Below are 22,592 nucleotides of genomic sequence, written 5' to 3'. Positions count from 1 at the left end.
ATTGAGTTTAAGTCCTCTCATGTATGACTCGTCCATATAGAGGCCTCAGCACAGCAGCCTAGGCCGAAAAGGGCCCCCTTGAAGTGGAGAGTTCGCCTGTGTAATTGGCGGAGAAGTAAGCTACCGCTGGTGAGAAAGCTGGAGTTGGTGTGCATCCTCTACGTTTTGCCGAGAGCCTGCTTTGACTTTGATCATCTCACTGCGGCCCAGTATAGCTGTGCATGTTAAGCCTAAGCGAGGATCTGGGGCAGCCTAGTGGGTTTTTCACTGAACTTATGCCTTTCTCCTTTTTCAGGAGTGTACAGACCCATGTTGCAATGCAAGCTCATGCAAGCTGGTGCCCGGAGCCCAGTGCGCCACGGGAGGAGCCTGTTGCCACGAGTGCAAGGTAAGTTGTCACAGCAGAGGAGTGGGGAGGGAAGAAGAAGAAGAAGAAGAGGAGGAGGAGAAGGAGGAGTTTGGATTTGATATCCCGCTTTATCACTACCCGAAGGAGTCTCAAAGCGGCTAACATTCTCCTTTCCCTTCCTCCCCCACAACAAACACTCTGTGAGGTGAGTGGGGCTGAGAGACTTCAGAGAAGTGTGACTAGCCCAAGGTCACCCAGCAGCTGCATGTGGAGGAGCGGAGACGCGAACCCGGTTCACCAGATTACGAGTCTACCGCTCTTAACCACTACACCACACTGGCTCTCCAGCTCTCCGCCAGTGGTTTCTCAGTCCTGCCTTGAAGGGGTGTTGCATTCTCATTCACACAAGCCCTTTGCTAATATGACTTTTAAGTGAAAGCGCACTGTTGCATGTTCCACCTAAAGATCTGTATATGTCGTTGACCCGTGCGGGAGACCTGCTGGCCTATGACTGACATGGCATGTTGGCCCCAAGTCTCTCTTGGGCCCCCTTTTGAGCCCCCAACTCTGATCTTGCAATAGTTATCTGAGGCCCTTCCCTGGGTGCCCCCTCCCTGAGAGGTCCCATGGGTGGCAACACAACAGCAGGACCTTTTCAGTGGTGGCTGCCCGCTTGTAGAATGCTCTCGCCAGAGAGGCCTGCCTGGTGCCATCAATACATACATTTAGACCCCAGACAAAAACATTTATTTTTCCGCCAGGCCTTCAGCTTTTAATTCTCGGTAGCCTCTTTGTGTGCACGCGATGTTCTAACCCTGCCTTTTAAAAATGTGGACGTGTTCCAGATTTTTCTCTTTTGATGGTTTTGACGTGAATATTATTTGATTGGTACGTTGTTGTGAGTTGCTTTTTGTGACGAATAAGTTTTATGAATTATAATAATTTAGGGGTGTGTTTGCAGCAGGCAACTCCTAACAGGCGCTTTTGTGATTTGTCCACCTCCTTGATGGCCAGAAACTTGTTTTATTGCACTTTATTTATTTTACTGGTTAATGTTGCAATAGGCTTCCAAGCAGTTTGCAAGTATGAAAATCAGTTGCGACGAGAAATAACATTTTTGTTTTCCTGGCTTATTACTACTACTACTACTACTACTATTTCTAATAATAATAATAGTAATAATAATAATTGTATACTGCCCTTCATCCACAGATCTCAGAGCAGTTCACCACATAACTCTGCTTCTCCTCACAGAGCTACAATTCCCAGAGTTCCCTGTGAAGAGGGATAGATTGTTAAATTGCTCCGGGGACTGTAGTTCTGGGAGAGGGATGAGGGGGTCTCCTGACACCTCTCAGCCCCCTTAACTAATTATTTGGGTGGAAACCATGACTGTTCATAGCGCTTTAAATGTTGGGTGCGGCTGGGGCCAGAGGCGTGGCGCACCCCCTCCCCCCTCGCAGGCTCTGCCAACACCTGTGTCCCTCTTCCCGCCGTCTTCTTCCTTTGGCAGCTCCGCAGCGCAGGATTTCTCTGCCGGGAAGCCCAGAACGAATGCGACCTCCCCGAATACTGTGACGGTACCTCCCCGCGTTGCCGGTCCAACGTCCACAAGCAAGATGGGACGCCGTGTGGGGACGAGAAGGCCGTCTGCTATGGCGGGGTCTGCCCCAATTACTTGAGCCAGTGCCAAGAACTCTGGGGCCCAGGTGAGCTGGTGTTTGGGGCTCTGTGCAGGGGGGGAGTTTTTTTTTCCAAGGGTTTGGTGGGGCGAGCTCCTAAGAAGGCCTGGTCTGCTTCTTGGCCTCATCCACACCACGCATTCAAAGCACGCTTACACCACTTTAAGATCCATAATTCTTTTGCCAAATCATTTTTATTCATTTTACAATAATAAAGTAATAATTTTCATTACATTTTCTCCTCTTAATAGTATACATTTTGGCTTTTTAGTGCGGTGACTTCCATCAAACCTTCCTTACGATTTTCTATTTTTCATTTCCAGTTTTTGCATTTTCCTTACTTAACCGTTGCTTCCAAACCATAACATCCAAAAGATATCACTAAGATTTCATCTCTGCAATGATTTTGTATTTTAACTTACAAAGCTTCATGCAATCCCCTACCAACGTATTTAATTGACTACAATTGCCTTTCCAATAATTTACGAATTTTGTCCGATCTTTGATGAACTTTTGGTCCCACTGTTCTCGGATTCTTCCCGTCATTTTAGCCAGTTCCGCATACTCCGTTAACTTCAATATATATTCTTCCTTTGTTCCAGTTACAGGTAGGTAGCCGTGTTGGTCTGCCATAGTCAAAACAAAATAAAAAATTAAAAAAATTCCTTCCAGTAGCACCTTAGAGAAACTTAGTTGGTCTCTAAGGTGCTACTGGAAGGAATTTTTTCATTTTGTTTGTTCTTCCTTTGTCAGTAATTCCTCTTGTTTCCAATAAGATCCATAATTTAGAACAATTAAGAATATAAGAAGGGCCTCCTGGATGAGGCCAATGGCCCATCTAATAGCCGGCATCCTGTTCACACAGTGATCAACTGGGGAAACTGCAGGCAGGATCCAAGCACACCAGCTCTCTCCATTTTTTTCAGGGCTGGAGTCAGATGCTGCAGGTCAGCACAAAGAAGCAGAGCCAGTTTTCAGTGAAGTTCACTTTTTATCCAAGGAAACAAACGTCCAACTCTTCAACCCTTCCCAGTAGGCCTTGCTCCCCCCCGCCCTCGTGGAGCAGTTGCCGGGACTGAAAGTCCTTGCCTTCCGCCCTTTCTAAGGCTCCTTCTCTCCTGGATGTTTCCCAAACGGTCTCAAACTGCTTCTGCGTGCTTCTGTTCCGCTCCCCTCGTTATTCTCACGGGATCACAGATTTGGAAGGGACCCTGAGGGTCATCTAGCCCAGCCCTCCTGCAGTGCAGGGCTGTGTCCCATTCGGGAATCGAACCTGCAACCTTGGCATTGCCAGCACCACGCTCTAACCAGCTGAGCTATCCAGCTATACGATGGGTTCCTCAGTGTTAAATAACCACACATACACAATTTTTAGTGAACGTTCCCTAGTAGTTGCTAACAAAGATTTATACGGTTCTTTTGCCTGTTAATTTTTTTCCATTTATTCTCAAGCCGTGACTATTAAAATGGCCTCATGGTGCTGCTGTCGTTGGCTGTCCTGACTGTCTCTCTCTTTCTCCCCCTGGCAGGTTCGGTCCCTGTCTCGGGCTCCTGTGTAGTCTCTTTGAATGGCAGAGGTGACCTGGAAGGGCACTGTGGTCAGCAAGCCGATGGTTCCTATTTGCCGTGTTCAGAGAAGTGAGTGCTTTCCCTGTGAGGGTGGGGGCCAGTGAGGGGGCGTGGCCTGTTGGAAGGGGCGTGTCCTGATAAGAGTTCCAAGGACCAGATCAAGCTGGGGGGGGGGGCAGATTCTGTCCCCCAGGCCTGAGGCTCACCACCCCTTGTACTGGCAGGGAAGACTAGCTTCCCTGGTTTTAGGCAGGTATAACTTTCCTAGCTCTACCTGGAAATGCTGCATGTCTAACCCAAAGCCCTTAAAAAAAATGCAGTAATAAGGATAATATCAGGAAGAATCAAGGGAATCATCGGAAAGGACTATGGAAAGCAACAGAAATTTGACATTGATCAGATCTCTCCAAGTTTGAAGCATGGGAAGTACAAAAAGTTTATAATTTGGCAGAATATTTGGACTATTTGATATGTTTATGTATAATTTGGAATATTTAATGTGATTCGGTTGGTTTGTTAAAGTGGAAAATTTAATTAAAAAATGATATTTTAAAAATGTAGTAATAATGTAAGCTCAAAGGTATAGACAAACAAAAGCAGAATTGAAGTTACCAAACATGGGAGCAGTACAGAGGTTGTATTTTCCAAACAGAGAGGAGATACCGTAATAAAAACAAAACCACAAAAGACATTATGGAAGCTTTCCATGAGAGGGAGAGAGTTTTCTTACGTCTTGAGTTTGCCAGTTAAGAAATGAAATCCCACTTGAACGGCGTAGAAACGTCCCCAAGTCTTCCTTACCTATAGAAACACGTGGGATATAGGAGTTATTTTCTCTGCAGTGGTCGAAGCCCCCCACTAGAAGTCTTGCTTCATTTACTTAAAAAAAACTTGAGGGCTAGAGACTTGGCATGGAGAGAGTAAAGAGCAACCAGTGTGTCAAAGACTTGCAATCCCTTTCTGGCAGGGATGCCTTGTGTGGGCGGCTGCAGTGCCAACCCAGCAGCACCAATGCTAGAAAACAGAACAGAACGACCAGGGCTCCCGAATGCCCACATCACACCCCGACTCCTGTTGATGACATCCTGGATCTGGCCATGGTGTTGCCCGGCACAAGCTGTGGGGCTGGCAAGGTGAGTGGGCATCATGCGGGCGCAGGGGGTGCGTCTTGCTAGGTTCCCCCCCCCCACGAACCGCTGCTCAGAATGCCAAGGCAGGTGAGCAATCCTCCTCTGAGATGGTCAGTTTGTTCCCTCTCTGGTTCCAGGTGTGTGTTGACCAACGGTGTCGAGATCTCTCCTCGCTCAAGCTGCCAGGGTGCCAGTGCAACGGCCATGGGGTAAGTGGAAGGACTTGGGGGAGCAGAGCCGTAGCGGTTCCAGGGTTGCAGGGTTTGTGTGTGTGTGTCTGTTGAACACCCATTGCGATTTCTGCAGCCCAGTCCTCACCTCCAGCATCCTAGAGCCAGCCAATCAGCATGAAAGGAGAGCTTTTTAGCCGCTGAGAAGATGTCTTCTCGCCCTTTGTGCTGGCTGGAGGCAATCGGAGTGAAGGGAGGGGAGTCGGCCTCTGAGGATGGGCTCCCAGGGTCACTCTGGGGGGGAAGTGCTCAGGGAGAGCACCAAGGGGGAGTTTGTTCTGTACATGCTCCAAAGCTAAGCGTTTAGGAACCCATTGAAATCACAAGGCGCTTCAGTTTCAAGAGAACGGCGTGCAAGTTCTGTTGTGGACAATGGGACTTTCAGGGAAAGCGCAACTTTAGTTATTCTGAAAGAAGATATCGGAGCACTCCAAATTATCTGCCCATGAATGTGCACAGAAAATGGTAGATCTGGCTGAAAGGCCACACAGGGAGGTTTTCATTGAATGTTGCAATGTCTCGGCTCAGTACAGTCGTACCTTGGATTTTCAACAGCTTAGTTCTCAAATGTTTTGGCTCCCGAACGTCGCAAATCCAGAAGTGACTGTTCCGGTTTGCAAACTATTTTTGGAAGCCGAATGTCCGACGGGGCTTCCACGGCTTCTGATTGGCTGCAGGAGCCGCACTTTGGTTTTGGAAGTCGAATGGACTTCTGGAACGGATTCCGTTCGACTTCCAAGGTATGACTGTATACCTGAAGGAGCATCTCCATCCTCATTGTTCAGCCCAGACACTGAAGTCCAGCTCCGAGGGTTTTCTGGCGGTTCCCTCACTGTGAGAAGTGAAGCTACAGGGAACCAGACACAGGGCCTTCTTGGCAGTGGCACCCGCCCTGCGGAACCCCCTCCCATAAGATGCCAAGGAGATAAATAACTATATGACTTTTAGAAGACATCAGAAGGCAGACCTGTATCGGGAAGTTTTTAGTGTTTGATGTTTTGCTGTGTTTTTATTCTGTTGGAAACCACCCAGAGTAGAATTGTAAGATTATTGTACAATCTTGGTAAAGGGTGTGGCACTGACTATTGTGAAGGCACATGCACCTCTGTACCTGCCACAGAGTTAGGAGCCTGGAGGTCCACCCCCCATTCCCCTCCCAGAACTACAATTCCCAGAGTCCCCTGCGATGACCAATTGCTAAACCCCTGAGGGGAATTGGGATGGAGGGATGTTGCCTAACAACTCTCAGTCCCCTTAACAAACTACAGTTTCCCAAGATTCTTTGAGGGAAACCTTGACCTATTTAAAGTGGTATGATACTGATTTAATCGTATTTCATGGATGGAGGCTGAGTTTCAGCAGCCCCGTCTCCTATAGAGGTGGATTGGGGCCTTTGAGGGTAGCCCGTTGATGGATGCTCATGGGCCACGATGTGGCGGAAGTGAAGGGGGGAAAAGATAGCGCTCTGGCCTTTTCCGATTCTGCCAAGTCACCTCCTTCTGTGGGTCCTTCTTCCCTGTTTGCAGGTATGTAACAACAAAGGACACTGCCATTGTCAGTCTGGCTGGGCCCCTCCGAACTGCCTGAGCAGTGGGTCGGGGGGCAGCATAGACAGCGGGTCGGCTGCTATGGAGTCAAGTAAGTAGCCGTGGGGCCCAGTGGGAGGGGATCAGCTGAACGGTCAGTTGTAGCTCTCTGGGTGGGTGGGGGGATAGGAGTTGCTCCTAACAACTCTCGTCACCCTTAACAAACCCTTTATCCTGGGGGTCTTTGGGAGAAGCCATGATTGTTTATAGTGGCATCACAGTGCTTTAAATGAGACTCGACAAAATTCTCTCATTCAAAACCTTTGAAAAGGCCTTCAGCTATTTTTCTAGCCGTTAGCTTCCATTGCTGCCATTGGTAACCTGCTTTCAGGTCCTGCTTCTGGGGCATCCCATAGGGGCATCACTGGGAGAACAGGATCCTGAAGCAGGTGTCCCTTTGGCCTGATCCAGCAGCCATGCTGTTTTCACGTTCCTGTCTGACACCCGTTCTGGGCCTGTTAACAACTCAGTCGGCTCAAGAAAGGCATGGTTAGCAAGGAGTCTTATTTCTATTACTTACTTTCTATTTTATTTTATTACTTACTGTTTATTATATACCTAATCATCATTATTTAAATCATATTCATGTGTTGAAACGCATGTTTTCGAAACCTCTTCTGGAAGCCGTAAAAGTTGCGAGGCAAGACAATTTTAAAAATAAAACATCAGTAACAGCAATGGAAACTACCCTAAAAGGAGGCAGACAATTGCTCTTCTCTTCTGCTTTCTTTTACAACAGTGATTTCCCAAACGTGCTGTAGCCTGAGGCGGGCTTTTTTCCCCTTTCCTTTTCCAAATTAAAAAACTTGAAGGTGCACATAATTCTTAGACCCAGAAAGCAGGACCTCCCAGTGAAAGGTCACACAGCCTTGAAGAAACAAAACAAAATAAAAAATTCTTTCCAGTAGCACCTTAGAGACCAACTAAGTTTGTTCTTGGTATGAGCTTTCGTGTGCATGCACACGAAAGCTCATACCAAGAACAAACTTAGTTGGTCTCTAAGGTGCTACTGGAAAGATTTTTTATTATTATTATTTTTTGACTATGGCAGACCAACATGGCTACCCACCTGTAACAGCCTTGAAGGACACTCATGCATATACAAACCAGCCACACAGTCGTTATCTCTCCCCAGCATCCCTTCCAGACATCCTTTCTATCTTGCATTCCTGACAATTTGTGCTCCTGATGACATCAGGACGGTTCTGTATGCGATCCTGCTCTTGATACCATTTGCGTCTCTTTTCTGTCCCGCTTTTGTTAACGCCATAATAGCATGAGGGCCACCCCCTCCAGGCGGCAATAATGTTGATAGCATTGGGCAACCATTGCAGAACTGCTCATAGAAGCAGGATGGCGTGGGGGGCGGTTAAAAATCCGCCATGAATGCATGCTTCTTTCATCGACAAGAAGACCGTAAGGAGATCCAAGCAGGCTTGCCTCGCATTCTTAGCAGCCCAGCGTTGTCCCGAGCAAAGTCCTACATAGAGTAGACCCCTTTAAATAAATCTGTCTAAATTGGTCGCGTCACTTAACTTCAATGGGTTTACTCTAAGGCAGGCATGGGCAATCTTCGGCCCTCCAGATGTTTTGGCCTACAACTCCCATGATCCCTAGCTAACGGGACCAGTGGTCAGGGATGATGGGAATTGTAGTCCAAAACATCTGGAGGGCCAAAGGTTTCCTATGCCTGCTCTAAGGACTAGCATTGGATGCAAACCCCAGTCTGGAGGAACCCCTAGTGCATCATTGCAAGAGGAGATCAGTATCCAGGCCAGATTCTAGGGAAAGAGAGCAGCCATAAGATCCTCGGAAGTGCCTGCTGGATCAGGCCAGGGACCCATCTACTCCAATATCATGTTCTCACAGTGGCCAATTGGATGCCTGCAGGGAAGAACACAGGCAGGGTGTAAAAGAAAGAGCCCACTGTTGCTCATGGGAACTTAAGAACAGCTGTGCAGCTGGATCAGGCCAAAGGAGGGCCATCTGATCCAGGATCTTGCCCTCACAGTGGCCGACCAAATGCCTTTGGGAAGCCTGCGAGCAGGACCCGAGTGCGAGAGCAGCTCTCTCCATTTGTGACTCCCAGGAACTCCCAGGATTCAGAGGCACACCCAGCCTTTGACAGCGGAGGTAGAGCAATAGCCATTGTGGCTAGCAGCCAAGCCTAGCCACCGACAGCTTTGTCCTCAAACAAATTCATCCAATCCGCTTTCAGAGCCATCCAAGTCGGTGTCCATCCCCGCCTCCTGTGGCAGAGAGTTCCATAGTTTAACTGCTCCACGTGAAGAAAGGCTTTCCGTTGATCTGTCCCGAATCTTCCAACATTCGGCACCCATGGACGCCCGCCAGCTCTCGTATGCTGAGAGAGGGAGAACAACTGTCTCCACCCACGCATAATTTTATAGATTCCCATCGTGCCACCTCTTACTTGTCTTTTCTCTCAGCTTAAAGAAGTCCCAAACGCTGCAGGAGAGTCGCTTCAAGCCTATTGGGAAGGGAGGATTAAGCCCCCAGCCCCTCTCCTCCTCCTGCCGGGTGGGTGGATAGCTCCGTATTGTACTGTATATAACAGCGTGGGGCGTTCAGAGCTGGTGACTGAGTTGGGAACAAGGTCTCTTTTGTTAGTGGGAATGCGGGGGTGGGGGGGAATAAACAGCCTGGCATGTGGCATTGTGGACCCTGCATCTGCCTGGCACTGAATAACACACTGTCTCCTCTCCCCCCCTCCTTCCTAGGGGGCAGCGCCACCTCGACCGCCTTAGTGCTGACAGCCCTCTTACTCGTCTTGGTCCTCTGCCTCGGGATCTGCTGCACCAAGCGGGTCGGCCTCCACAAGCGCCTCTGGCAGATCGGCAAGGGCACCAGCTGCCAGTACAGGTAACGGGCTGCACACCCTCCTTTCCCCGCAACCTTTGTCCCCTGCCCTGCTTTCCACCGGTGTCCCCGTGAAATGACTCCCCCACTTCCCCTCCAACATCCCCTCCAAACGGCTGCCCTAGCAAAGATGTGGACCTTCCTTCCTTCCTCCCTCCCTCCGTCCCATTAAAGGCCAAAATGTGCCACCGAGGCGGGTCAAAGCCCATCATGCCAGGATCTCCTTCCCAGTGCTGGTTTCAACTTCAGAGGCCACAATATCTTTCATATCACCTCTGCCGATACGACCCTATCTGGATTCCTCCCCCTCTCCCACCTTGGTCTTCATTTGAGTCCTTTTTCTAGGTCTCCTCACTCTGAAGGAGTTTTGGAGGGTGGCGGCCAAGGAACGGGGGCCTTTTCAGTTGTCTGTGGAGTGCTCTTTCCGGCCAAGGTCTGCCTGCTGCCATTGTTCCCCTTTCATTGGCATCAGGCTGAAACTCCCCTCTCCTTCCAGGTCTCTTAGTGAAGTGTGTTCTGTTGGCACCGGTGGCCTACATGGTGGGAATATATTCTTGCTGCAGAAATGTTTTTTATTGGGTTTCTTTATGAGCTATCTGCAATGGCTCTATCGGAATGTATTATTTTTTACGATTTATTTATTTTAATGTTCTGGACCTTTTGGAAGTTGCTTGGAGACTTGTCTGCAGCAAGCAATGGAAAAGTCAAATAACTGTTTGTGGAGATGGTTTGTGTCCCGTTTTAGCCCTAGTCGGAGTAGACCCGTTGACATTATTTGTTTATTACGTTTTTATCCCACATTTCCTCCAAGCGGCTCAAGGTGGCATGCACACATTGCACAGTTCCCCCTTCTCCCCATTTTATCCTTGCAACAACCCTGCGAGGTAGCTTAAGCTGAGAGACAGGCCACCCAGTGAGCTTCACGACTGGGCGGAGGATTTGAACCCTGATCTCCCAGGTCTTCGTCCAATACTCTAACCACCACACCCCCGCAGGCTCCTTAATCAACATGACTAACTTAGGTCCATTAATTTCAATGGGCCTACTTCGAGCGTAATTGGATGCCATCCAATAATAATTCCTGCTACCTCCATCTCTTTCCTCACACTGTGTTGACACTTGGCTGTTTCTCTCCCCACGCACCCATCTCGTGCCCCACAAAGGGACCTCTGTCCCCCGCCCTCTCCCCAATGTCACACACTGCTGTGCAACCCTAACTCTGCTCCCCTCACCCTGCAGCACTGAGGCAGAGTCCCGGGTGCGATTCATCCGCCCAGCTGAACAAAGAGGGTAATACGGCTGATCCTGCAACAGCTGAGCTTTGGTGTCCTTTTGGGTGCAAATGAAACGGTGGAGGCTACCCCCTTCCTATCTGGTGCTGGTTGGGTGCTTTGCCTGGGTTTGGTGCTTCTACACAAATATATTTCTCTCTCTCTCCTCTCCTTTGGGGCGAAATCCAAGTCCCTGGGGGCCTGAGGGCTGCCTTTGGACTCTAGAACCTTTTAAATCCCGAGGGCCGCGTTCCCTTCTGGATGACCTAATGGGGGCCGCATTCCAGCGCTGGGCGGTGCCAGAGTCAAAAGCGTGTTGAGTGGCTTTGAGGCCATTTCTCTCTCTCTCTCTCTCTCTCTCTCTCTCTCTCTCTGTGTGTGTGTGTGTGTGTGTATTTCTGCATTGGCCTGTAATATGTCCCCTAAGACCGAGGGCTCAGCCTTCCTCTTCTCCCCATCAGGATCACGCACCCGGAGCCTCGAAGTTACAGCCAAGCCCCCCCAGAGCGCCCCCGACCCCCACAGTTCAGGCAGAACACTGAGCTCCAGCTCATGCCGACTTCCAAGGTAAGTGATGAATTCCCACCTTCGTCCGTGGATGGCGCCTGGCTGTGCCACCTGGGATCACTGCATTTCTTTCATTTACTAATTTGTTAGATTATTACAATATCATATTATGGTTCAAACCCCTTACTCGCAGCCCCTCCAAGGGTCCCTATTTTCCAGGGACATTCCTGATTTGGAGAAGCCATCCCGGTTTCTGATTCGATCCAGGAATGTCCCACTTTTCCTCAGGGAAATGTTGGAGGGTATGGAGTTATCCGACCCTCCAAGCCAGGGGTCAGCAAACTTTTTCAGCTGGGGGCCGGTCCACCATCCCTCAGACCTTGTAGGGGGCCGGACTATATTTTGAAGAAAGAATGAACAAATTCTTATGCCCCACAAATACCCCAGAGATGCATTTTAAATAAAAGCACATATTCTACTCATGTAAAAACATGCTGATTCCCAGACTGTCCATGGGCCGCACTTTATAGGGAAGTTTTTTTAAAAAATGTTTAATGTTGCATTATGTTTTTATATGTGTTGGAAGCTGCCCAGAGTGGCTGGGGCAACCCAGTCAGCTCGTCAGGCTATAAATAGTAAACTTATATCATTATGGAATGGGACGTCCCGATTTTCATCGGAGAAATGTTGGAGGGTATGTACTCGTAATAATGAGATACCAGAAGAATTTGGAAGGGTGCTGCTTTGACAAAGTGGTACAATAAAGTCTGGCAGATAAGCACTTGTTTGGGGGGTGGGGACTGACTGACTAAACTTGGCCCAAGGTTTGAAGCACAAAGACCTTTTTGCCACGAATCGATATACCCCCTTTTATGGACATGGCTAAAAATGAAAGAGGGCTCTTCTGACACTATAAAACCTTTTGGTTAACGCAAACTGTGTATTACCTTCCACACTAATGCATAGAACGTATGTTCTTTGGATGTTCTTTTGGATGTAAGGCCTAAACTTCCATCTCCAGGGCTAGGGTGGGATATTTTGTTTATTTAGTGCATTTATAATTCCACCTTTTTCTTCAAGGAGCTCAGGGTGTGGAATACATGATTCTCAGCCGTCATCATTTAACCCTCACCACAACCCTGTGAGGTAGGCTAGGCTGAGAGGCAGTGGCTGGCCCAGGGTCACCCAGTGAACTTCATGGCTGAGTGGGGATTTGAACCCAGGTCCTAGTCCGACACACAGCTGACAACCACCGCACCATGCAGGCTCTCGGCTACGTGTGTATGATGTAGTCATATGATAATTACATTTTTGTTGGATGAGAAGAATCTGTTTTAGTGCCGCAAAAGGAACTTGGAAAGAATAGGAAAAAATTTAGTGTGTGTTACCGAACTGAATCACTCTCTCCCTCCACCCACCCCCCCAATAGCAACAATTTTGTTTTATTTTAGCATTAACAAAAATTACCTCTCCCAGTTCTTCTTTATTATATTTATTACATTTTATTTTAAAAAATTAACTTATTGAATACGATGATGGATCCCACTGGGGAGCAGGCAGTTGTGGCAGAGTCTGAAGAAAACCAGAATCTTATAATCTTCTTTTACGCATACTCTCCACACACCCAGTTGTCAGATTTTGTTTCCTGGTGATAACTTGTTAGTTGTACTATTCATCCTTATGGACATTGCAAACTTTTAAAATCCAAGGTTGCAGATGAAATGTTTAGTAAATTTGTGTTTAGTAAATTTGTGTACCACGTGTGTGCATGTTTAGATCTATACAGATAGATATGGATATCTATATCTGTCTAGATCAGTTGCAGGTTGCTCTGAAGTTTTCACTGATTATAATCGTCCGTTGTGTGTTGGTTGCCATGGGAACTAGAGGCTTGGGGCCTGTCTCCTAGGCTGCTGCTATCGGTCATGGATGGTGGTGGGGCTGTTGGGCTGTTGCCACGGGTGATTGGCTGAATTGTTGCTGACAGGTGGCGGGGCTTAGAAACTGTTGCTGTGGCTGGCTGTGGGAGTGGTCAGTTACTGTTGGAAGGCGGGGCTTACAGATCATTCCATCCTGTTACATCCCGTTGCCTTGGTTTTTTGTGGGTTTTTGGGGTTTTTTTGGGAGGGGGGGGGGGAATTAGTGGGAAAAGAGAAGCAATTACCCTTTGCACCAAGAGAGAGAAGTTCCCTTCCACCCCACTAGCCCGGAAGCATTTGATGCTAAATGTAATATTTTAATATAAACTCAGCTGCATACACTGAAGACTGATTTAATCATGAAGGGCCGTCTCAGGTTTGAAATGCCAACAGGGCTTAACTTTCCAGGCCTGCTCTCCAAATGCCGAGTATGGGGTTAAAAATGAGAAAAGGAATGGTTTTTTTTGGGGGGGGTGCTTTGCAATGGAGTATCCTGTTAGAGGGCATGGAATGGAGTGTCCCAGAAGCAAAGGTGTGGCTGGCTGGCTAGGAGCCCTGAACAGGAGCGCTCTTTCTTAGGAGCTGGGGATGCGCTGCAACATTTTTGTTGCTGCGCAACCCCTTTATTTAATTTTTAAGTTGGAAGAGGTGGCCTGGCGCATCCATAAGGGAGCTGAATCGCCTACAGGCCCCCTTTCCCTGTGAACATGGCCCTGAATAAAAGGCAAACCTTCAGAATGGAACAATTTCCCCAGAAAAAGGGGGAGGTGTTGCCCGGTCAGACTATGGTATTATGAAAGAGCAGGTAGAAGTGTAGATAGGACTGGCTAAGGAGAAAGTCCCACAGCACCCTCAAGTGGCTGGAGGGTGTTACTACAGCTTGTGCTACCTCCTTAATAAAGGCTTACTGCAAAGGTGGGACTCCGAATCCCATCAGCGCCGGCGTCTATTGATGATGGGGGTCATAGTCCATCCACATCTGGAGGGCCGCATCTTCCCCAGCCCTGCCGTTACTGGACTTAAATACTCTATAATTCACCAAAATCCTGTGCCATATTTGTAGAAACCTGGTTCTAAGCCAGAATAGACGTGACTCACTTAGGTTCATTAATTTGAGTGGGTTTGTTCTGAGTAGAACATGGCTGGATATGACCTCTAAATGCTTGGTTTTTATTATTATTATTTTTATTCCCGATGATCAGTGGGATTCTTTAAATTGTGACAAGGAGAAGACCCCCTTCCTTAATTTTGGAACGCCTTTTAGTTTCTCCTTCCTAAGCCTCCCAAACCAGCCTCAGGCTGGCTGGTGGCAGTTTAACCCAGTGGAGCTCGAGGCACTCTGTACATGCTCCGAGACACCCCTGTTTGCAGCAGAGCCTCTGCAACATGTTCCGGGACCGATCTAAGACTCAGAATTTAATCCCTAAATGGATGATAAATTTTGGGGTGCCTGTTTGTTTCTCTCTCTGTCTCTCTTTCTTTTCTCCTTGCATGGTTGCATTTGCATGAATGTGTGCGCATCTCATGTACCCCTAGCCGTGCATGCCACAGGCCGGAACGATAACACCCTCTCTCTCTTCCTCTTCTCTCTTCTCATCTCTCTCTCTCTTCTCTCTCTCTCTTCTCTCTTCTCTCTCTCTCTTTCTCTTTCTCTTTCTCTTTCTCTTTCTCTCCGTCTCTACCAATCTGCTCTCTGGTTTCCTTGTGGCGCTCCCTTCCGTCTCTCTGCAGCCTGCTGCCCCCGATGCCTCTCGACCTGACCCACCATCCAAGCCTCTTCCGCCTGACCCGATCCCAAAGGGTCAACAGGTAACGAAGCGGGAGGAAGGAGGGGGCAGGGGCAGCTTGTTCCTTGACCCCATTGCATGGTCTTCTGCGACGGGAGGAAAAGCTGTCAGTCAATGGCAGTGTGCAGTGTTTGTGTGCAGGTGTCCCAGATTCAGTGCCTGATGGCATCTCCAGCTAAGTGTTGCCTGAAACCCGGCAGAGAGGCTGCCAATCCGTGTGGACAGTGTTGAGCTAGCTAGACACAATGGACTAACTTTTGTATTATTATTATTATTATTATTATTATTATTATTATTATTATTTATTAAACCGCTTCCTGGGTTCCTCTTTAAATCGGAGCTTTATGCAGAACCATGAGGACTAACCACCCTACTAAAAAAGTTAAACTAGCGTGGGGAGGACAAGCAAAGGAGAATGCTTTCCCCATCCGCGGTGTGACTCCCCTTTATTACATACACAGCACAACAAGATAGTGACCTATTCCCCCCACCCAGCATACAAATCAATATGACTTATCTGACCCATCAACGCCCCCCCCCCTTCACCAACAAACGACACTGCAACCAGCTGAATGCAACAAACCAAGCTCTGGACCCTCCAATCTCTCGCAGCACCAATGAAAATAAATAGATAGATAGATAGATAGATAGATAGCTCTGGACCCTCCAATCTCTCGCAGCACCAATAAAAATAAATAGATAGATAGATAGATAGATAGATAGATAGAGCTACCTGCGTGACGCTGGCACAAAATCCCTGCCCAAACACTGAAATAGAATGAAAGGTCATTATTCTCCCTATTTCTCTCTCTCGCCTCTCTTCCCCCCCATCTGCACAATGTCTGACAACAGTGTCTCATACTGAATGTCAACGAACTGTGAAAAAAGTCCCTATGAATTCTGTGAACTGCCCTAAGACCTTCAGGTATAGGGCGGTATAAAATAATAATAATAATAATAATAATAATAATAATAATAATATAATAAAATAATAATAGAAACTGGAGGTACTATATGTACTTTTCCTTGTTTATTCGTTTGTTTTGTAGCACAAGAAAATCTGTAATAAAAATAATAATAATTTAAACAAGAAAAGAACCATGAGGACTAGAATCCAGCAAAATCCAACCACAGGTTCCCTCATCCCCGGTCTAAGCTGACTGGCAGGGCCCGTCCAGGTTTTCAGACAAGAGAGCCTTTCCCAGCCCTACCTTGAGAGGTGCTGGAGGCAGAAATGGAGTCCTTCGGCATGATCTGTTAACCTTAAAAACAAATGTAAGGTTCCAGTCCTCATGGTTCTGAACAAATACAAATATAGGAAGCTGCCTGCTGCTGAGTAAGGCCATCCAGCCCTGCTTGGAGATGCTGGGGATTGAACCTGGGACTCTCTGCATGCAAGCAGATGCTCTATCTCTCAGCTACATCCCTTCCCTTAATCCAGATCTGCCTGCCTTTAGTAAACAGCAAGGCCCTCCCATGCTTCTCCCAGAGCTGCTCCCCCAACAACCCCCCCAATCTTTTTCTTTCACCCGAGCATGTCTTGTCTGTTGCTGTACCTCCTCTTTCTGCCCAGGCCTCGGTCCAGGACAGGCCAGCGCCCCCAACGCGCCCGTTGCCTGCTGACCCCATTCCTAAAGATGCTCAGGTAACTGGCACCGTGGTGCCATCCCAGGTGGTGGTGTTTTTTCCCGGAGAGGGAGGAGGGTGGTCTGTCTGGGGAGGGTGGAAGGTGGATGGGAAACAGCTGTGGGAGTTAATGGGAAGGTCTCGGTTCAGGCTGGGGGAATGCCCTCCCCCAGTTCCCCTCCGAAAACAGGGAGAGATCCCTCTTCTCCATACGCCTGGGTTTCCCCCGAACATTTTATCTGAATATCGATAAATTCCACCCGAAATCCATTTTCAAGGATGAATCCCAGTTGTCCGGGAAATTCCAGACGTATGCCAGACCTATTCCTCCCCGTCTGATGGGGAAGGATTTTTATCCCATAATTTTCACCTTACCTGGCTGTCATCCTGGTGTGGGCCAAGCAGAAAGCTGCTGGAGAAGGGTCCTGGCGCTTCTTGGAGCAGAGCAGTGTGATGTCATACCAAAGGCATTCTGGGAAGTGCGGCCGATGGGAAGCTCCCAAGGGAGCCTAGCGTTGCTGTGAGTGGGATGCAGCCTTCTTTAGCATCTCATGTCATACTGGAAGGTAGCAGCCATCCAGGGACGCCAAATGTCGAGAGGTTCGGAGCAGACAAAAGGAAAGTCATGGTTGAACTGTGGAACTCACTCCCACAGGAGGCAGAGAGGGCCACCGACATGGGCGGCTTCAAAAGAGGATTAGACGGATGGATGGAGAAGAAAGCTGTTCCAATCACAGATCTACAATTCCCAGAGTTTCCCCAGGAAGAGGGATTAATTGTTAAACCACCCACCGGATTGTAGCTCTGTAGGTCTCTTAACCACTCTCAGCACCCATAACAAACTACAGCTCCCAGAATTCTTTGAGAGAAGCCATGGCTGTTGAATGGGCTATCCCGTTGCTTTAAATGTATGGTGTGAATGTAAAGGTGAAGGGTAAAGGGACCCCTGACCATTAGCTCCAGTTGCGGACGACTCTGGGGTTGCGGCGCTCATCTCGGTTTATTGGCCGAGGGAGCCGGCGTACAGCTTCCGGGTCATGTGGCCAGCATGACTAAGCCGATTCCGGCGAAACCAGAGCAGCGCACGGAAACGCCGTTTACCTTCCCGCCGGAGCGGTACCTATTTATCTACTTGCACTTTGACGTCCTTTCGAACTGCTAGGTTGGCAGGAGCAGGGACCGAGCAACGGGAGCTCACCCCTTAATGGGGATTCGAACCTCTGACCTTCTGATCGGCAAGCCCTAGGCTCAGTGGTTTAACCCACAGCACCACCCGCGTCCATGGTGCGAATGTGGCCTGAGGCAAATTTTAGGCACGGGACACAACATCCAGTCGGTGGTGTTTAAAACCCTGTGTACCACTTTGAACAGCCATGGCTTTCCCCAAAGAATTCTGGGAGCTGTTTTCTTGTCAAGGGTGCTGAGAGTTGCTAGCAGGCCTTTCTATTCCACACCCGGAGTGGGGTAACAAACAATCCCTTTTTCCCAGGGGAAAGAAGTGAAAACTTGTAAGGGCGCAGAGCTCGACACTATTCAGCTGCTGAGGCCCACAAGTGAAGTGAGGCCCACAGAAGAGCTCATTTACGTGGTTCCACTCTCTGAGCATAATTTAGCTTGATACCAGCCATGGAAATCTAGATATATTTGTTTAAGGGGCATCTGGTTGGCTACTGTGGGAAAAGGACGCTGGGCTGGATGGGCCATTGGCCGGATCCAGTCTTCTTACGTACTTAGAATCATAGAATCCTAGAGTTGGAAGAGACCACAAGGGCCATCCAGTCCAACCCCCTGCCAAGCAGGAAACACCATCAAAGCATTCCTGACAGATGGCTGTCAAGCCTCCGCTAAAAGACCTCCAAAGAAGGAGACTCCACCACACTCCTTGGCAGCAAATTCCACTGTCCAACAGCTCTTACTGTCAGGAAGTTCTTCCTAATGTTTAGGTGGAATCTTCTTTCTTGTAGTTTGAATCCATTGCCCCGTGTCCGCTTCTCTGGAGCAGCAGAAAACAACCTTTCACCCTCCTCTATATGACATCCTTTTATATATTTGAACATGGCGTCAAAGTTGACGTCAAAGCAAGCAGAAAAATGAGAGAATCCTTTGCTATTTTGTAAGGTTAATTAAAGTGAGCAGCAGCCCCCTTGCAAAAATTTCAGAAAAAAATTGTTTATACACACGTGTTATTTTTGCATTGTGTGTGTGTGTGTGTGTGTGTGTGGTGTCGCACCCACGCACTTAATGAGGAGTCTAAAAATAAATGTTTCGCACCTCTCCGGCCTCCGCCCCCTTGCTAGCGTGAGGTGGTGCGTAAGCGTTTGAGCACGCATCGCAACCTGCCCCCCCTAACTCAGGCTCCCTCTGTTTCCCTCTCAGCCCCCTGCCAAGCCTCCGCCTCCCCAGAAGCCGCTCCCTTCGGATCCTCCCCGGGCCGAGCTGTGCGCTGTTCCCAATTATGACCCTCGGGTCCAGATGCTGCCATCGAGGTGAGTGGAAGAACGGGAGGCGGCTGGGGTGGGAGAGGCCGAGAGGGAGGCGGCTGCTTCTTTTCTAGGTGCGGGGAATTGGAGGAGAGGGGTGGTGGGCAAGACAAGCTGCTTAAACCAGGGCTTCCCAAACTTGGGTCTCCAGCTGTTTTTGGACTACGGTTCCCATCATCCCTGAACACTGGTCCTGCTAGCTAGGGATGATGGGAGTTGTAGTCCAACAACAGCTGGAGACCCAAGTTTGGGAAGCGGTGCTGCTGCTGGTTTTCGATGTTCGATGTTCTCATTACCATATTTACTCAAATGTAACGTGCACCTTTTTCGGCCAGTTGCGAAAATTAGGGTGCGCGTTAGATTTGATGGCGCATTAGATTTGCGTAAATGCGGCAATAAGGGTTCATTTCATAGTACCCAACGTTGCTTGGGAATTCTATTACCATCATTGGGATTCATATACCACCCTTCATTGAAAGAGCTCAGGGCAGTTCACAAGATAAAAGCACAAATAAATAGTTAGAAACAAAACAAAACAAAACACCCCCCACTAGTTTTGAAAGGTGCAGTGATTCAAAATGGCGTCCAATTGTATGTGCTGGCCCGTGGTCAGGGATGTTGTAACTTAACGTTATTGGATTCCGGCTCCCATCAGCCCCCAGTCACCATGGGCAATGGTCAGGGATGATGGGAGTTGTAGTCCGGCGACATCTGGAAGGTTCCTTAGCTCTGCTCTAGTGAAGTTACTTAAAAAACGAACTTGTTCCGACACGTACGCCTCAGCGCAAACCTTTCCTTCTTTCTCTGCTTCCCACGCAGGCCAGCTCCTCCTCCTCCTCCCATGGTGTCCAGCCCATCATTACACATCCACAATATCTAACCCGGGCCTGGCCAGGCCCACGGACTCTTCCTGCGGCGCCCCTCTCTGGCCGAAACGGGCGATGAGGACGACAAACCCAGCCCCATCCTGGCACTCGCTTCGCTGGCTGCTTCGGATTTACAGGAAGGCGGCTTTGCACCCTTGCGAAGGCAGGGCTGTGTTTCGTTTTGTTCCCCCCTGCCCTTTGCCCAGAAGTCGCACTCCTAGCTTGGCTGGAAACCTCCGCTGTTTTGGCGCCATTTTGGCTCAAAAGTCCCTGCTTTTGGTTTCGGAACCCGGACACAAGGAACTCTGGGGGGGAAAGGGAACAAGTCTTTGCACTGGTGAAAAAGGAGGGCGAAGGTGTGTGTGAGAGACAGAAAGAGAGAACTTTTGTGTGTGTGTTTGTGTGTGTGACATTCTGAGTTTATGAGGGATGTCATTCCCTAAGGGAATCCTCCCCTCACAAATCTCGGCTGGAAATCGCCCGTTTCTTTTCTTCGTAATAAAAACGGACTGGTTCCACTTATTTCTTTCAGCGCCTCTTTATCCAGGTTGGGCTGTCCACCAGGGAAGGCCTGCCTCAGGCTCCATCTGAAGGTGCCACTATCTTTTAGCAAATGTACCCACGGGGCAGGGGAGTTGCTACCCCGTCCCGTTCTGTTGGAGCAGCTGTGGTGTTGGGTACTCGGGCCACAAATCGCCAGCTTGTGTTAGGATGCAGTTTGTGCCTGGCGGCCTTGTAAGTGGTGGTGTTTTTTTAAGGGGCGGGGGTTGGGAAGTGGTAGGAGATCTGGTGCCCCGGCAGAAAAGAGCCCGAGTCCCACGGTCTCACCTCCTAAAAAACACCTCTGCATCCCTGGTTGCTGTTGTCTTTACTTAAGAACATAAGAAAAGCCATACTGGATCAGACCAATGGCCCACCTAGTCCAGCATCCTGTTCTCGCAGTGCCCAACCAGATGCTTCAGTAGGAAACCGGCAAGCAGGACTCAAGCACGACTGTAGAGGCAAAGCATAGCTATCCATAGCCGTGTCCTCCACCATTAATTGGCCTAATCATCTTCTAAAGCCATCCAAGCTGGTGGCCATCACTGCCTCCTGTGGCAGGGAGTTCCACAGTTAAACTGTGTGCCGCATAAAGAAGCCTGCCTTGAATCTTCCAGTGGAACTGAATGTTGGATGCCCAGAAGTTCTTGTGTTATGAGAGAGGGAGGAAAGCGTTTTTTTAAATCCACTTTCTCCGTGAAATGCATAATTGTATAAACTTCTATCGTGTCACCTGTTGCGTGCCACGAAAAATTCCCAAATGCCGTAACCTTTCCTCATTGCCTTTGGCGCAACGTAGGCGACCCGCCTGCTTTCTGTGTAGCTGTAGTGAGAAATTTTATTTTGCATTCAGAATTCATTTTGCGTTCAGTTTTCTTTGGGGGGAATGTGTTCAAATAATTATTCTTGCACATCAAGCGGCTGATTGGAAGCCTGTTTGGGCGAACCATTTTCTTCTTGCAGAGAGGCTGTTCTCTGAGAGGCAGGTTGGGTTTTTTTCACCCTTTTCGACAAAAAATTGGTCATTCACCAAGACTCTCCTTTTGTCCTGGGAAGCTGAAAGACAATTCTTGCCATCTGCTGATGCACATGAGGAATCATTTGGACACGTTCCCCAAAGAAGATGGTTTAGAAAACCTTTCCCAGGGACTAATTGGTACATATTTGCAAAAGCCTTAAGAGCAGAAACGGATCTGTAACCGATTGTTCTGTAGTTTTTGTTGCCCATTGTCCTTTCGTATTATGTTTGTTTCTTTGGAGTACATTAGTATATTTTCGTATTTGTGGGTCTTGCCTCATGGTTGCGTTTGTCTTGGCACAAGGCATCGTGCTTTTCTGGAACCTTAAGAGCCTTGTTCAAACAGGAATTGCGGATCTCAGTTTGTGGGCCAGAGCTTTGGGTGGTCTAGCTTGGACATAACACATAGCTTATCTGTGAATTTCTGGTATGAAGTGCCAAATTATATTAATTTATTCATTTAGTAAAATTTTACACCACTTAATGGGGGTGGGGGAAGCGGAACCTTCGGAACGGTTGATGAAAAGAAAGCAATGAAATTGCCAATAAGAAACAATAGAAAGCAAAAGTTCTGAATGTACAAAAAATAATTAAAATCAGCAATAAGCTAAAAAAAACCTGGTTAAAACATAGGCCAAGTATATTTTACATGCCTGGGTTGGCTTGTCTGAACAAAAAATATTTCAGCAGGCACCAAAAAGAGTACAGTCGTACATTGGAAGCCGAACGCCTTGGGAGTCTAATGTTTTAGCTCCCAAATACTGCAAACCCGGAAGTGAGTGTTCCGGTTTGCAAACATTCTTTGGAACTTGAAAGTCTGACGGGGCTTCTGATTGGCTGCGGGAGCTTCCTGCAGCCAATCGGAAGCCGCGCCTTGATTTCCAAATGTTTTGGAAGTCGAATGGACTTCCGGAACGGCTTCCGTTCAGCTTCCGACGTACCACCGTACAGGGAAGATGCCTGCGTGATATCAATCAGCGGGGAGTTCCAAAGTTATCTGGTGCCACACTGAAAGATCAATTGCTTACAAATGCAGAATGGGTATTATGCGGGACCTGTAGCAGGGCCAGTTCTGCAGATAGAAGTGGCGTAGATGGTGTAAGGGGGTTAACTGGTTCCAAGCTGGTAAGGGCTTTTTATAACTGATAGGAACAT

At 48.4% G+C, this 22,592-nt stretch overlaps 1 protein-coding gene across 2 annotated transcripts in view; it reads left to right on the top strand.

Annotated features, from left to right (window-relative positions):
- The window catches only part of ADAM15 (ADAM metallopeptidase domain 15), a 37,174-nt gene extending 17,185 nt beyond the window's left edge, over nt 1–19,989 (top strand). Inside the window, exons 13-25 of one of the 2 annotated variants that reach the window (XM_033174701.1) lie at nt 296–388; nt 1,863–2,058; nt 3,561–3,669; nt 4,568–4,733; nt 4,868–4,939; nt 6,487–6,598; nt 9,285–9,426; nt 10,663–10,713; nt 11,156–11,261; nt 14,852–14,929; nt 16,481–16,552; nt 18,910–19,019; nt 19,833–19,989. In XM_033174701.1, the coding sequence (XP_033030592.1) occupies nt 296–388; nt 1,863–2,058; nt 3,561–3,669; nt 4,568–4,733; nt 4,868–4,939; nt 6,487–6,598; nt 9,285–9,426; nt 10,663–10,713; nt 11,156–11,261; nt 14,852–14,929; nt 16,481–16,552; nt 18,910–19,019; nt 19,833–19,893 (1,368 nt within the window). In that variant the 3' untranslated portion in view covers nt 19,894–19,989. The remainder of the gene's footprint in view (nt 1–295; nt 389–1,862; nt 2,059–3,560; nt 3,670–4,567; nt 4,734–4,867; nt 4,940–6,486; nt 6,599–9,284; nt 9,427–10,662; nt 10,714–11,155; nt 11,262–14,851; nt 14,930–16,480; nt 16,553–18,909; nt 19,020–19,832) is intronic. The other variant, XM_033174702.1, reaches the window with a different exon arrangement.
- Nucleotides 19,990–22,592: the final 2,603 nt, after the last annotated feature.

Source organism: Lacerta agilis, chromosome 17, assembly GCF_009819535.1.
Source record: "Lacerta agilis isolate rLacAgi1 chromosome 17, rLacAgi1.pri, whole genome shotgun sequence".
Lineage (NCBI taxonomy): Eukaryota > Metazoa > Chordata > Lepidosauria > Squamata > Lacertidae > Lacerta > Lacerta agilis.
This window is presented reverse-complemented; position numbering and strand designations above follow the sequence as displayed.